We start from the raw sequence: 17,154 nt of genomic DNA on the forward strand, positions 1-17,154 counted from the left end.
CAAAATCGACCCGCAGAGTGTATGAATTTTAAACATATCTCTGCTTCTGACGTTGCCGCTTCGAGATTAAATGTTTAATTACACTCCATCATTTGCCCCTCGCCCAGCCCTTTTGGATTCTCTTGGAGTTGGCTTATCGCCAGTGGGATTTTTTCCCCTGTCTCTTTTTCTCTCTCTCTCGCTCGTGCACTTGAGGATTTAGACTGCCAAGCAAGTGGGAAGGAGCCTGGAGTTTGTGCCCCCGTTGGTTGAGATGGTTGAGTCCAAGGTTGCTGTGGTATTCCTGAACACATTCACTCGCAGTAGTGTTGGAGCTCCGTGGACCCACAAGCAAAACTGACCGGCGACACACACACACACACACACACCATCACCGCCACCACCACCACCACACTACAACACACACACACACACGCACACGCACACGCACACACACACACACACACACACACACACACGCACACATACACACGCGCGCAAACACACACGCGCGCACATTCACACACATACACACACACGCACACACACACACACACACACACACACACACGCACACACACACGCACACACACACACACACACACACACAGACACACATAATTACAACCGGTATGAAATCGAACTGCAAAATACAGGGGATTTCGACTCAAGATTCGCTGACAACCATTTTTCGGACTGGATGCTCTAAATGCTGCAGGCAGGGACTCTCTTTTATCGGGAAGGCAATGGACACGCAAAGTGGAGTTATATTTTCATACCTTGTCTTTTTATTGACGATCACATGTGTGGAAGGTAGGTCTTTCACTTTTTTTTCTCTCCTCCACCCCCCCCCCACCCTCAGCCCCAAATCCCTCAGACACAAGGGGTCGAGGAATCCACTTGCGCCGAATGAGAGGAAAAATGAGGAAGTGGAGAGATGTGTGTGGGGATTTTTGAGATGTTGGGAAGCTGGCAGAATGCATTCCAATTGCCAGGGCTAGCGTTCAATGCAGTAATCGGGCTAAGGCTCAATAAATATTCTTGCAGAATGCTCAGTCGGATACGTGAGTTGCTTCATATATCCTTTAACTATTTGAATTTCGTGCAGCCTGTTATCAGAATCCGACTAGCATGCATTTGAGGGGAGGGAGGGGAATTGGGGGGGATTTCCTGGGTTAAAACGCTTAATGACGGTTTACTGTGGTGATGCATCATTTACACCATTTAATTACTGACGCGTGTAACATCCAATTTGGGAACTGATGGAAGAGGGGGTTGTTTTCGGTCAAATTTTGCACAAAGCTCCACTTTCATGTTCGAAAAGATACAGCGGCGGATAAATGTGATGGTGGAGGATACATTGAAAAAAATATATAGAGAGAGAAGGAAGGAAGGGTCAGTTACTCATCACGATTCATACAAATTGCTTCAGCCTTTTTTAATGAGACGTGTTTAGATCTCCTTTCTGGCAGTGGAGCGGTATTGATACAAGCGTAAGGTGACATGTATTAATGGAACAAGATGAGGAGTCGCCGAATCGAGGCTTGAAAAGTCTAGTCCTTAAGCAAAGACTGTGATTGGGGAGGGGAGGTGTAGTTCATTGCTCAATATACATGTGCGGGTTCCAGAAATTCAAACGTAGATCTGTCTAACGTTACAGTAGGCTCTGTTCCCTTTATTTAAACTTGGATTTTGTCGTGGTTATGACAGCGACAGAAACTGCAATAAAAAAAACTTTGCTTTCTTATTATGAATGGTGGTCATTCAGATTATAATATTTCTTCAGTCCGCTTTTGCCTGGGAAAAATAAGTGGAAGAAACAGGGGACAGGAATGATCAAAGCGTCGCTGCATTTTCTTTGCATGTCTCGCCGCAGGAGTCGGGGAATTATGTTTTCAAATATTTTCATCTGGGAGGCTTTTGCGATTCTCAGGTCCCCTTTCAGGTTTGGAATAGCCAGGTCCTGCTCAAGGCTCGGTTTCAATTAACTGTGCCTGGGATTTCTCTTTCTCTCTCTCTCTTGGCACAAGGGGCATCGTCTTGAACTGGATTCAAGTTGTTTCTGTATAAAGCGGGTTATTGTGAGCTTGCAGCTGGCTCTCGCAGGGAATAAAGCAGCGAATTTGCCTTTCATCGCTGTCAATCCGGGTTCCACGCATACTTTGGGATTGGGGAAACCAGCGTCTGCGGGGCCGAGGGTGAGGGGGGGGGGTGGCATCAAATTATAGCAACGCACCTCCGCATGTTATGGGAACGCAACTAAACTTTTAAATCCAGAGTTTACAGCAGGGGAAGATTGTGGAACAGACGAGGAAGGAAGGAAGGAAGGAAGGAAGGAAGGAAGGGCAAGTCTTTTGGCGAGTAATTTCTTGCGGACGCTTAATGTAGATAGAGGTGTCCGCCGTTTTTTTTTAATACCTGTTTGTTATTAAAAAGGCCACTCTTGTAACCGTGGCTTGACAGATGACAAGGTAAATCTTTGTGCGAAACCTTTTCCAGGTGGTCATGTGTGTGTTTGAGGTGCGGGTCAACGACGCTGGGCATTTATTTAACCCCTAGTTAAAATCAGAAGCTGCAGCAAATTAGATCCCTAACTGAGTTTATTTTGCTCTCGGTAGTGCAGAAGTTATATCCCTTATACACCCAGCTCCAAGTTTGATGTTGCCAAAGGGATGCTGAGTTATAGAACAGTTGCTTCTAAAAGATGTTCGCTCGGAGGCACCATTGTGATTCAGGCGGTCCCTAGGATAGAAGCCGCCAGCATCCACTGCTCCCACCCACTCCACACCCCTCCCTATCCCACATCAACACTACAGTTCCAATCATAGAAGGTAACCAAGCTTCCCCTTTAAGTCTCCCCCAAAGACAACTTAAAATAGGAAAGGGGAACTCAGTAATGATTTTGGTTTTAACCAGGCGTCCGCTGGTGAAGGAATGGTTTGAAGAGGTCGTGCTACTTGCGTTTTACAGAACAGTACAGCACAGGACAAGCCATTCGGCCCACATTGTCCTGCCGATCTCGATGTCAATTTATCCAAATACACTTTACGTGGCATCCATGTCCCTCCATTCTCTTCGTGTTCACGTGCCAATCTAAAAGGGATCTTAAAACCCATCAACAAAATGCACGAGGAACTCAGCAGGTCAGGCAGCATCCATGGAAAAGAGTGAGCAGTCAAGGTTTCGGGCTGAGATCCGTCATCATTGGGTCCTGATAAAGGGTCTCGTCCGGAAACGCCGACTGTTTACTCTTTTCCATAGATACTGCGTGGCGCCTGCTGAGTTCCTCTAGCGTTTTGCGTGTGTTGCTTTGGATTTCCAGCATCTGCAGATTTTCTCGTGTTTGTTAAAGTCCATCAAACTGTCCGCTTCCACGGCTAGTCCTGGCAGGCACATACCACTCTCTGCGTAAGACCCCACTTGGAGTACTGTGCTCAGTTCTAGTCGCCTCACTACAGGAAGGATGTGGAAGCCGTAGAAAGGATGCAGAGGAGATTTACAAGGATGTTGCCTGGATTGGGATCACGCCTTATGAGAATAGGTTGCGTGAACTCGGCCTTTGCTCCTTGGAGCGAAGGAGGATGAGAGGTGACTTGATAGTGGTGTACAAGATGATGAGATGCATTGATCATGTGGATAGTCAGAGGCTTATTTTTCAGGGCTGAAATGGTTGCCACAAGAGGACACAAGTTTAAGGTGCTGGGGGATAGGTACAGAAGAGGTGTCAGTGGTAAGTTTTTTACTCAGAGAGTGGTGAGTGCGTGGAATGGGCTGCCGATAACGGTGGTGGAGGCGGATATGATAGGGTCTTTTAAGAGGCTTTTAGATAGGTACATGGAGCTTAGTAAAATAGAGAGCTATAGGTAAGCCTAGTAATTTCTGAGGTAGGGACATGTTTGGCACAACTTTGTGGGCCGAAGGGCCTGTATTGTGCTGTAGGTTTTCTATGTTTCTATGTCAAAATATCTTGACCCTTAAACTTCCACACCCTTCAACACTAAATTATATTCTTCCAGTTTATAATCTTCCCGTGCATATCTTCTTTCTCGCTCTAGAGGTATTAATTCCTTTTTTTAAAAAATAAATTATTCTTAAAATATTAAAATAAATTTTAAAACAAAGCCACTGATTCCCTGGCAAATAATGAACCTGGGCGTGCCCGTTAACTATTTCAGTAAATATTTATAGTTCCTAGTCTTCACCGATACGCACACCTACTCAGAAGCCCAAATGGAAATCCACAGTGTGCCGACTGTCTATCATGCAGCACACAGATGCCGAGATGCTCGTTACTTACCCATAAACATAAAACTTGTGCGTGCGCCTCCGCTCACAAGCACACGCAGAACAACTATCACTCGCAGAACAACTATCACTCGCAATCGCAAACACAGTGAACGAGAATATTAGTAAAAGTTCAAGAGGCAGCCAGGTACATTATTACGTGGATACGTGAACCTATAATCCCTCAGGCAGAATCATTAAGCAGGGGAAAGGATGAAGCGTATTAACTAAAGAAAATTTAAGTCTAGGCTGGAACTGGAACATTGAAACGGAATCTGTGACACGCTTATAGTGTGATGCACACGGCCGGTGAAGGCGGCGGTGAATTTCGTTGTCGTTGCTTTCGGGAGGTTCACCGCGCGCCGTTGTTTCGGATTTCACGCATAATCTCGTTCAGCGGCGAGTGAGTGGGGGGTTTTAGACAACTGGATCACTTCTCGTCTTGAGGAAGACACGAGTACACATGGGTCGGGAGTGCTAATGCTTTGCTAACGGCCATGAATGAGTTGCAGGTTTATTACAGAGGCGGTGATCTTGGCACACCTGTTACATGAATTCATGGCTTGGCCCCTCCAGAGTGTTGGGCATCTAGTTTCATTTCCCCAAGGAGCCCACAGAAAACGGATTACAATTTTAACAAAAAGGAACGCCAGGTGAGAAATGACAATGTTTTGCATCAGCCTTCGCCTGGGTCTCAATGTCGAGGATTTTGTCTACCGAGGGAAATGAATACAGAGATAAAGGCAAAGCTGGATCTAATCTCTCTTCGCAAGCATAGACTCTAATTGACATTGACAAACTGAGGGATCCTTCTAGAGTAAACGATCTCCATTTCCCCGACTCTGCCCAGGAGAGAGGGGGAACTGGTTCCAAGACTGGAACGGATCAGAGCGACAGGGCGGCGGGAGAATCTTCACCCAGCTATACCCACTATCTACTGATCGACCCGTCAGCTGGGGAACTACCTCATGCCGGTCGTGACAGAGATCAAACAGCCTGCGCTTGAAGCCACCGCAGTCGTTAACAGTTTGATTAATAGGGTTGGGACGTGTCTTCTTCAACCCTGTAGCAGCACGGCGATTTTTATCTTCACTGTCCTGCCGGCTGTAAGCTGCTTTTCCACTCCCATCAACTCAGGGTGGCTTCCCAGACTGCTGGCGTTTACGCTTAGACCAGCAGATCACCTGGCGAATATGCGTGGAAAGAGGAGGGGGCAGATATATGACAGACTGGCACGCCGGTGGCAGCTTCTGACGCATTTTGCAACTGAAATATTTTGCAGACACCGGACAGCCTGCTTCAGCCCTTTCGCCAGGAAGGACCTGGAATCCGACAAACTAAGATTTCATCTTCAAATTGTTGAACTGCCACCAATCTTACAGATGATTTACGGTCGACTTTCAGTCTTCTAACCAATCCGCTGCTGTGAAGTGGGACTTGGAGGAACATAATCAATTAGCGGTGTGTGTGCGAATACTTGCAAGTCTCGGGAGTATTCACCAATGCTGCTCAACGGCGAATGTCTACAGCTGACACAGCAACAGAAACAGATACACCGTCTTTATCCCTGTCCATCACCGGCACCATTTGTTGCATGTTTAGTTACGTATGTAAACCGGCGGATATTAATCGATAACGTATTATATCTTGAGAATAGATGCTCCTTTCCAAATCAATACACTCCTACAATGTCAAAGCCCTCACTAAAAATTCCTTCCCGATAGTATTAACGCTAGTTGCCCACCATTAACCCTTTCCCTGCCGTCGTCGAGCAGTAATACCTGCTTTCACATGGCCAAATGTTTTGATAATGCGTTGTATTCATGGAAGTTAATTTTTTTGTAATGTAACATAATAGAACACAAGACAAAGCTATTTGAAAACAATTAATAATGCAATCTACGTTTGAGATTGTATTCCTCCCCCCTCCCTTTTCCTTTTCTCACCCATGATTCCCCTCTCCCTGCCCCTTCACAATAAAGACCCATATCAGAATCAGGTCACCACTCACATGTGTCATGAAATTTGTTTTGTTTTTTTGGCAACAGTACAGTGCAATATATAAAATTACTACAGTACTGTGCAAAGGTCTAGCTATATCCACGCACCTAAGACTCTTGCACAGTACTGTATATGTTGATTTATTATTATTTGTTTCTTTTTTTTGTATTAGCACAGCTTGTCGTCTTTTGCCCATTGGTTGTCAGTTTTGTGTGTAGTTTTCCATTGATTCTATTGTGATTCTTTGTTCTACCACGATGCCTGTAAGAAAATGAATCCCAGGGTAGGATGTGGAGACTTTGATACTAAATTTACCTTGAATTTTGAACTTTGAACTTCATCAAGAGAAGTGAAACTATTCTTTTTTTGGAGCTGATGAAAATAAGGGATGATCTTATTCAAACATATAATGCCCTAAGGGAGCTTGATGAGTTTGATGTTGAGATGTTGTCAGAAGTGAGATAGTCACAGGCAAAGGGCCATATTTACAAAATAAGAGGCTGGTGTTTATAATAGAGGTATGTGGAAATTCCTTCTCACATGGGTAGTTGATCTCTGGAGTTCTCTGCCCCTAAGGTGGTGGAGGCTAGACATTCGATATATAGGGCAGCATTGTAGCTTAATGGTTATCAGAACGCTTTACAGTACCAGTGAACTGGGGTCAATTTCCTCCCCTACCTGTAAGAAGTTTGCATGTTCTCCCTATGACTGTGTGGGTTTTCTCCAGGTGATCCGGTTTCCCACCACAGTCCAAAGATGTAACAGTTGGTAGGTTAATCGGACATTGTAAGCTGTCCTGTGATTATGCTAGGGTTTAAACCAAGGGTTTCTGGGCAGCATGGCTCCAAGGGCTGGAAGGGAGAATTCTGTGCTGTATCTCAATAAAAATAAATAAAAGTATTTGGAAGATTGAGAAATTGAGGGATATGTGAATTTAGCACACAATAGATGTTGAAGCATGGAAGACTGAAGGGAGATTTGATAGAGGCATACAAAATTATGAGGGCTATAGATAGAGTAAGTACAAGCAGGCTTTTTCCACTGAGGTTGGGTGGGACAAGAAATAGAGGTCATGGGCTCAGGGTGAAAAATAAAATGGTTAAGCAGACCATGAGGGGAAACTTCTTCATTCAGAGGGTGGTGAGATTATGGAACGAGCTGCCTCAACAAGTGGTACATACAAGTTCAATTTCAATGTTAAGTGAAGTTTGGCTAGGTGCACAGATGGCAGGGGTATGGTAGGCTATGGTCTGGGTGCAGGTCAATGGGGGTAGGCAGTTTAAATGGTTCAGCATAGACTAGAAGGACCAAAGGGTCTGTTTCTGTGCTGTACTTTTCAATGACTCTGAATCTAAATGAAACTGTAGTATTTTGATTTACTGGCAACTATCCATGATTGGAAGTTTTAATCCCATTCTCTCTCTTTTCACTTGATGATTACAATAATTAAAACAATTAAAATGAGTTATAATTGCAAAATGCTCCTTAATTTTCTTTCTGTCTGAGCAATTCATTGAATTGGGATGTGATAATACTGATTTCCATTCTGAATTATATTGCTGATTAAAGAAAATCTCCCAAGTTCATGAAGAGCCTGGTCAGTTTAGAATGGATGGATAGTTTTCAAAGGTTCACTTGATATTTATACACTTCCACTAACAAGGATGCTACAACACAACATATATATTCAGACTCCATTGACCCCAACAATTTTCCACATCTTTGATCCCCTGTATAAATTTCAGAATCAGAATCAGAGTCAAGATCAAGTTTAATAAGTCGTGCAGAAATAAAATGTAAAAATGTAGTGAGGTAGTGTTCATGGATTCAATATTCATTCAGAAGTCAGATGGCAGAGGGGAAGAAGCTGTTCTTGAATCACTGGGTGTGTGCCTTCAGGCTCCTGTACCTCTTTCCTGATGGTAGCAATGAAAGCAGGCATGCTCTGCATGATGGGGTCCCTGTAAATCTTAATCCACACTGTATTTGTGACCTCCTTTAAATTTTGATACCCCTTGCAAAGTACAACGTAACATCCCGTGAAACTGCTTTCTCCACCTCACCCACTTCATTGAAGGCTCTGAATTAGTCTCAGATACACACATTGGTATTAATTCTCTATGCTCGTGTGTCCTTTTAGCTCCACTCCATTTCGAAAGACTTCTGATAATGTACGTTCTTGCATGAGCCCTTTTCCCCTTCCTGCGCCACCCCCCGCCCACACAGCATTGGATGGCTGGTTGCAGTCGGCCATGGATCATTGATATTTCATCCTGGCTGTCTGTGTGATACACTAGACATGTCAGCACTATATGGAGAGCAGGCGGTTGCGCATCCGGCAGGCTCCCTTCCTTCACGCAGCTGATGAATCCAAGAGAACTTCAGAAAGTGATACAGTTTGGCACCAACAGCATTGCAACAGTTGCCAATCAGCTTTCAGTTCAACATACCTTAGAGACTCCAGCTCTGGATTTTTCCCTCGGGGTTTATTACTGAAGTCTTCCTCATGCATGAGTTATAACCTCAAGGCAGTGGAGGTTTGAGATCAGAGTTTTCCCTCTCCTAGATGAGCTGCCAACTTCAGCTGACAAGCCTCCTCCGCCAGAAGTGACTGGTTTTAAGGCTCCAGTAACCCGCCTTTATCCCCTCTCCTGTCAGTAGAAATAGTTCCACTGGGCTAATCCACACATGATGGCCAGGAGCTGGACTTGACTGTCAGAGGCTATTTGAGAAACACACCACTGGGAATATTTAATAGATAGTGGGAGTTTATCCCTATTACCCCATCCCTTGGCTATGACAACCTTAAGGAGTCATGTACTTGAATAAATTTAAACAGAAAGGTACGGTTCTGTTCAATCGCTTTACAAATTTTATAGTAACATTCTATATCAACTCAATATTTTATCAAGCTGAAGGGTGAAGTACTACTTGGAATAATTTAATGATGAAGTCAAGTGATCCTGATAGAAATGGCATAAATTTTAAGTGCCTTTTATTGAGGTTGGATGTCAGAGGAGTAGAAGGTCAAAAGAGCACTTGAAGAGAGAAAAAATTACATACCTGCATTGTCATTTTTTCTGGATTACTTTTCCACTGAGTGTATGTTCATGGACTTCTGTTGCTGTAATCCTTCTTCAAGGTTTGATGTGTCATGCTCTTCTTCAGAGATGTTCGTCTGCACACCACTGTTGTAAAGTGTGGTTATTTGAGTTACTGTTGCCTTCCTGTCAGCTTCAACCTGTCTGGCCATTGTCATTTGAACTGTCTCATTAACAAGGAGTTTTCACTTACAGAACTACCACTCACTAGATAATTCATGTTTTTTTGCGACATTCTCTGTAAACTGTAGCAACTGCGGAGAATGAAAATCCCAGGATATCAGTAGTTTCTGAGATACTCAGATCATTCCATCTGGCACTAATAATCATTCTACAGTCAAAGCCGCTTAGATCACATTTTGTTATCATCCTGATGTTTGGTCTGAACAACAACTGAACCTCTTGACCATGTCTGCATGCTCTTATGTGAGTTGCTGCTGCATGATTGGCTGATGAGATATTTGCCTTAATGGGCAGATGTACGGAATAAAGTGACCACTGAGTGTAATTTGACAAGCAAGAATTAACATAATTGAAAGCCTATTCCAATCAGTAGTAGAGAATTTCATTTTAAACAGATTCACAATTTTATTTGACATCACTTCTGAAGATGAATATGTCTTGCAATTTTACTTTTAACTGTTAAGTGTTGCATTGTGCTTTATTTTAATTCTTATGAGTTTGCATTCAGTATTAAATCTAACAGCTGGATAGGTAGAACCTTGACAAAGATTAAGACTGAAGTTGATTTTATAATACCCATGCGGTTTCACATATTAATAATTTCAAGCTGGCTACACCCACACTGTATGAATAAAAAATATAAGATGGAAGAAACCATATATTCTTTCCAAGAGGACGTATTGGCATATAACTAGATAGTTCAGATCTACCTTCATATCTACTGTGCTTTTACAGCAGAGATAAAGAAAAATTAATTTTGCCAGGAGTTGACTAATCTGTGGATTAATTACCACAGATAGCTGTGGAGGCCATGTTATTGGGTAAATTTAAAATGGAGGTTGACAGGTGCATAAAGCTTATGAGGAGAAGGCAGAGAATCAGGTTGAGAGGGAAAATATATCAGCTATTCTGCAAGCCAGGCTTTTTCTGCTGAGATTGGGTGGGACTACAGCCAGCGGTCATGGTTTAAGGGAGATCAATGCGAGCAGGCAGGTTAAATAGTTTTAGCATGGAGTAGATGGGCCCAAGGGCTTGTTTCTTTGCTGTACTTTTCTATGACTCTATGACTCTATTTTAGAGTGGCTGAAAAGACTTAACAGTTCAAATGGCCCAATTCTGCTCCCATGTCTTATGAAGCAAATTCTGTGCATCAGTAACATTCATACGGCATAAAAAGAAATTTATAAGGACTTTAATGCACAATACCTTAACACTTTTCTACAAAATTTCTCTATAAATATGTCTACACCTTCTTTAAGCTGTATCCTATAAATGGGCATAAAATATTAAACATTTGAACAAGGATGTTTTATTGATTGAAATTTATATTCTGATAGACACATTTATCTATTAAAGGTAATTCTTTCTGACATGTGGCAGATTGCTGTTGACATGCATTGTGTTACAAATAGGAGTAAAATTATACATCTCCAGGAGATCATGCATAAAATGAATGCAACCCTGTGGTATGTTTGAGAGATGTCGAGTGTTATCCCATTTATTCCAAAAGAGCCTAATCCTATCTGCTTGACTTCTTGAGATGTTCTGGAAAGTCATTAACATCAGGATTATGTCCCTGTCATATCATTGTACAATTCCATCTGTTTATCTAATGGAGTCAAAATCATATGTCATTCTGATTATGGGATTTATACTTTTTAATAAAAGGAACAGCATACTCCTTTTAGTGTAATTTATATACCTTTTACACTTACTCAGCATAATGAAGAACAGCAGCACGAGAAAATAGATTTTTTTTGTGCTTTGAGTACATTACGTTAATTTCTTTTCTGGGCAGCACAGTTAGCACATCACTTTTTACAATACCAGTTTTAAGATCAGAGTTCCATTCTCACCGCTGTCTGTAAGGAGTTCCCAAATTCTCCCTGCAACCATGCGAGTTTCTTCCGGGTAATCCGGTTTCCTCCACATTCCAAAGGTGTACAGGTTAGGGTTAGTGAGTTGTGGCCATGTTATGATGCTGCCTGAAGTGTGGTGACTGGACTCAGCGCAATCTACACTGAGCTAATTTGACACAAATGACGTGCTGCATTGTTTGTTCCAATGTACATGTGTCAAATAAAGTTAATCTTTCTAATCTATTAATTCTGATGCCTTGATATACTAATGCAAGACAAAGCTGTGATCGCAACTGATCCCAACATTTTGATTTGTAATTTCTAATATTATGGTATGGCTCTTTAAATTTTCCACACCATTCATTGGTGTGATATTTGTATTTATTGTTACCAATTTAATGTAAATTTATCCTTTTAGTAGACCTATGTAATAAATTTCTTTCCAGTTTCCTTCTGAAAGAATCTATTATAATTTCCTCCACAGAGATAAAGAAGAATTTCTTTAGTGAGAGGGTTATGAATGTGTGGAATTCATTGTCATGGATGGCTGTGGAGGCCAAGTCATTGGATATAGGATCTTGATTAGTAAGGGTGTCAAAGGCTATGGGGAGAAGGCAGGAGAATGGGGTTGGGGGGAATAAGAAATCAACCATGATGGATTGGGCAAGCAGACTCGATGGGCTGCATGGTCTTACTCTGCCCTTTGTCTTATGATCATAACTACTCTCTCCGGTAAAAAAAAATGTACAATAATTCAACCCACTCTATGAGTAGAGAATTTTCTGCTTATCTTACAGCTGAATTTGTTGGTAACTATTTTATATTTATGTTCCCTAACTTTGAACAAATGAAAACTTGCAGTTAATGTCTACTGTGAATAAGCCCTCCTCAATCTGAAAAAATGCCCAATGGAATATTGCCTTTCCAAGTGATAAATATCTCAATTGGTTTGATATTTCCTGAGAACTGCAGTCACCCAGTTGTCATGCCACCATTATTAAATCTGCTTTTCCTTTTACTGGAGTTTCAACATTTCTTTATTGCGTATTCTCCTGTTTTCTTCCCGCATCTCACATTGAACTCTTAAGTGGAGTCTGCCTGTGGCTTGGCATGTTTAACATCAGTTCCATTCTGTTAGAAATCAATCCCAGTACTTTGAAACCAAACTTGATACTTTACTGAAGTTGGTTTAATAATTTATTCATTTCTGTCTCTTGTTCTCTTTGATTTCTTCCCTTAGTGTTTTCTTTTAATTTTCTAATATATAGGTTGTTTCTATTTTCCCCGACAACATTCCCTATGATAAAATTACTTGCTACTTCCTTGTCCAGTATGCAAGCTTTTTAAATGATCAATTTGTGCTGGTCATAGCTGGTAATTTCAAGAATTGAATTGAATTTAGTACTTATATCCTTCATATTAATGAGGATTAAACATGTTTACATTACCTCTCCATCTAAGTGTGCAATGTGCAATTTATGGTAATTTATAAATATAATAAATATTTATTGTAATAAATAATATGTACAAAAGGACAGTCAATATAATATTAAAATACAGTTGTGTCAGTGTGAATTAATCAGTCTGATGGTCTGGTGGAAGAAGCTGTCCTGGAGCCTGTTGGTCCTGGCTTTTATGCTGCGGTACCATTTCCCAGATGGTAGCAGCTGGATCAGTTTGTGGTTGGGTTGATTTGGGTCCCCAATGATCCATCAGGTTATTTTTACATATCTGTCTTTGTAAATGTCCTGAATAGTGAGTTCACATCTACAGATGTGCTGGGCTGTCTGCACTACTCTCTGCAGAGTCCTGTGGTTGAGAGAAGAACCTTTCCCATACCAGGCAGTGATACAGCCAGTCAGGAAACTCTTAGTTGCGACCCTGTGGAAAGCTCTTAGGATTTAGGGACCCATACCAAACTTCTTCAACTGTCTGAGGTGAAAGAGGTGCTGTTGTGCCTTTTTCACCACACCGCAGGTTTGTACAGACCACTTGAGATCCTTGGTGATGTGTATGCTAAGGAATTTAAAGCTGTTCACCCTCTCAACCCCAGACCCTGTCTCCATTCTTCCTCTAGTCCACAACCTGCTCGTATGTTTTTGTGACATTAAGGGAGAGGTTGTTTTCTTGACACCACCGTGGCAGGTTGATGACTTCTTTTCTGTAGGCTGCTTCGTTATTATTTGAGATTAGGCCAATCAGTGTAGGGTCATTTAATTGGCAGCTTGGATCTGTGGGTGGCAACACAGTCATGAGAGTAAAGGAGGTGGCTTAGGACACAGCCCTAAGGGGCACCTGTTTTGAGGGTCAGAGGGGCATTGGTGAGGGAACCTACACTTACCACCTGCCGGTGGTCTGACAGGAAGTTCAGGATCCAGCTACACAAGGCAGTGTAAAGGCCGAGGTCTCTGAACTTCTTGACGAGCCTGGAGGGAATTATGGTGTTGAATGCTGAACTGTAGTCCAAGAACAGCATTCTCACATAAGCATCCTTCTTCTCTAGCTGTGTGAGGAACTAATGAACCAGAGGGTTATGAAGACATACAGCGTGGAAACAGTCTCCTTCAGATTAAGATTTATATTAACGACCAACACAACCTGAGGATTGTAGGGGGGGAGCCCACGTGTGTTACCACACATTTTTGCACTAAAACAGCATGCCCATGATGTTTACCAGAAGAGCACAAGCAATAACAGAACAACGGTAACAAAACAACAGCAAACCAGTTCCATTTCTACCCCCTCCAACACACACACACTCCTCCAACCCCAGGACAGACAGGCTGTGTTTGGCCTCTAGCTCCAGTGGACTCGCAGACATTGGTCCTTCAACTTCCCCAGTGGACCTGCAAACTCGCAGACCTGGGTATCCAGCCATCGGCCCTTGACTTCCAGGCTTCTAATTAACCTTTGATTTTGACCCAGGACACCCCAGTGATGACAAATGTATTAAAATTCAACTCACACTTGTTGAAGGGTCTCAGCCCAAATGTGAACTGTTTATTCTTCTCCAAAGAAGCTGCCTGACCTGTTGAGTTCCTCCAGCTTTTTGTGCATGTTGCTACAAATTATAAATATAGTCCCAACGCTGCACTCTACCTTCTTTAAGTTTAAAAAAAACTACTCTTAACCCTTATTCTCTTCTGCACTTTGCAGTGATTTTGTTATCTCCTCAGTTTTCTCAAAGATTCAAAGTACATTTATTATTAAAGCATGTACACAGTGTACAACCTTGAGATTCATCTTCCCACAGGCAGCCATGAAACAAAGAAAACCACAGAACCCATTTAAAGAAAAACATTAAATCGCCACTGCACAAAAAATGAATAAATCATACAAATCATACAAGAAACACAGAATGCAAAACATCAAATCATTGACAGAGGTCTAGGCATATTCATTTAGCTCAGTTCAGTTCAACCCAGTGCTGTTTTTCTTGTTATCTGCAGGCTACATCGCACTATGAGTTTACAAAGTAGCACCTTATAGATGATGGTATGGATTGTGAAAGGATGGATAGGATGTAATCACATATGAAGAAAGCAAAAGTAAATGTTCCGATTTACCAAGGAGACAGACAAAATCAGAATATTTGTTGAAAGACAATTCATACGGATTTAGCAGAAAATGAGGGGAAAGCTGAATGCAGCTGGGCAAATCTGAAGAAGGAAGAACCAGTAGTCCAGTTGTATTGAACCCTCATATTATAAAATAATCCATAGACGTGATAACAAAGGCACAATTGAAAGAGCATACTAATTTGTTTGAAAATGGTTAATGCTAGAGGACAGGCTAAAATATAATTTTATATCTCAATTTAAGATGTGAGATAGAATGTGTCCAGTGAACCATAGACCAGTCAACTCAACAGTGGCCACAGGGGAGATGTTGAAATTGCTGGTAGGAAAGAAACTCAAAAAAAAGTCTATAAACCAAGAACATAATAATGAATAGTTTGCATAGATGTTAAAAGGAAATGTCTTGCTTGATAAAGCGAATTGATCATTTGAATGTACAATAGAAAGAGAATGTCAGTGCAGTTTAAACACCAATGCAGGGGCAAGGTGGCAGATAACTATAATGGTTAACACTGTCTTGTAAATACCTAATAATTGTACTTTGTGTATTTGTTGCGTAAAGAAACTTTTATAGTTTTGTAAAAAAGAAGTGGTGAGCACAATGGTTTACAGAACTAGTGACCTGGGATCAGTTCCTGCTGCTGTCTGTAAGAAGTTTGTGCATTCTACCCGTGACCATGTCGGTTTCCTTTGGGTGTTCTGGTTTCTTCCCACCATTCAAAGGCATACTGGTTGTAAATTGTTTCATGATTAGACTAGGGTTAAATCAGGTGTTGCTGGGTGGAAGAGCCTATTCCACTCTGTATTTCAATAAATAAGTAAATAGATGTAATTTTTCCAGATTCCCTACAGATTAGGAGAATGGGCAAGAGAGTGACAAATGAAATACAATGTTGAAAAATGTATGGTCATGCACTTTGGTAGTAGAAATAAATGTGCAAATTATTTTCAAAATGGGGAGAAAATCCAAAAATCTGAAATGCAAAGGGACTTGGGAGTCCTTGTGCAGAACACACTAAAGGTTAACTTGCAGATAGAGTCAGTGGTGAGGAAGGCAAATGCAATGTTAGCATTCATTTCAAGAGGTCTAGAATACAAGAGCAGCAATGTTGTGCTGAGAGTTTATAAGTCTCTGGTGAGGCCTCACATTGAGTATTGTGAACAGTTTTGTGCTCCTCATCTAAGAAAAGATGTGCTGGCATTGGAGAGTGTTCAGAAGAGGTTCACAAGGGTGATTCTGGGAATGAAAGAGTTATCATCTGAGGAAAATTTGATAGCTCTGGGTCTGTACTCATGGGAATTTAGAAGGATGAGAGGTGAAACTCTTTGAAACCCTTCAAATGTTGAATGGTCTAGACAGAGTAGACATGGAAAGGATGCTTCCCATGGTGGGGGAGTCTAGGACAAGAGGGAACAGCCTTAGGATAGAGGGGTATCCATTTAAAACAGAGATGCAGAGAGATTTCTTTAGCCAGAGAGTGGAATATTTGTGGAATTTATTACCATAGGCAGCTGTGGAGACCACGTCATTGGGGTATTTAAGGAAGAGCTTGATAGGTTCTTGATTGGACATGGCATCAAAGGTTATGGGGAGAAGGCCGAGGAGTGGAACTGAGGAGGGGAAAAAGGATCAGTTATGATTGAATGGAAGAGCGGACTCAATAGGCCAAATGACCTAATTCTGCTTCTAAGTCTTATGGTCATAAAAGATCTTCAAAATGGTGCCGCAGAATAAAGTATATGAGTCAAATGGACAGAGCCATGCTGGAAAGAGAGGGGAATAAGAGTGAAGAATGATTGCTGGACTTTGCAGAAGTGGAAGAGTGGGTTGTGTTCCATCAGTGCAATAACACCATTGTTAAAGACAAAAGGATTTCACTTCAATAATTGACTCTGCCTTCCTCAGGTGATTAGTGTGTCATTTCCAGATGACATCAGATGTAATCTCCAACGTGTAGGAAAGTGGTCCAGTTTTGTACTTAATCTTTCCCAGTACCCATTTTTGATCATCTCTATAGTCCATCACCAGGACTGCTTGTACAGGATTGAAATATGAAACCACAATTTTTGAGGAGCCCTTTAATTTGTGGTGAGAAATGAGGAAATTTGCAAGGTTCTGTTTCAGTGTAGGGAGTTCTGTCAACCCATTTATAGCTGGGTGTTATGGTA

At 41.8% G+C, this 17,154-nt stretch overlaps 1 protein-coding gene across 1 annotated transcript in view; it reads left to right on the top strand.

Moving 5' to 3' along the window:
* The first annotated feature begins 228 nt into the window (after positions 1-228).
* Positions 229-17,154, top strand: part of csmd3b (CUB and Sushi multiple domains 3b) — a 2,154,916-nt gene continuing 2,137,990 nt past the window's right edge. Inside the window, exon 1 of the mRNA XM_073038951.1 lies at positions 229-792. Coding sequence (XP_072895052.1) covers positions 612-792 — 181 coding nt within the window. The 5' untranslated portion in view covers positions 229-611. The remainder of the gene's footprint in view (positions 793-17,154) is intronic.

The sequence above is a fragment of the Hemitrygon akajei genome, chromosome 1, assembly GCF_048418815.1.
Source record: "Hemitrygon akajei chromosome 1, sHemAka1.3, whole genome shotgun sequence".
Classification (NCBI taxonomy): Eukaryota; Metazoa; Chordata; class Chondrichthyes; order Myliobatiformes; family Dasyatidae; genus Hemitrygon; species Hemitrygon akajei.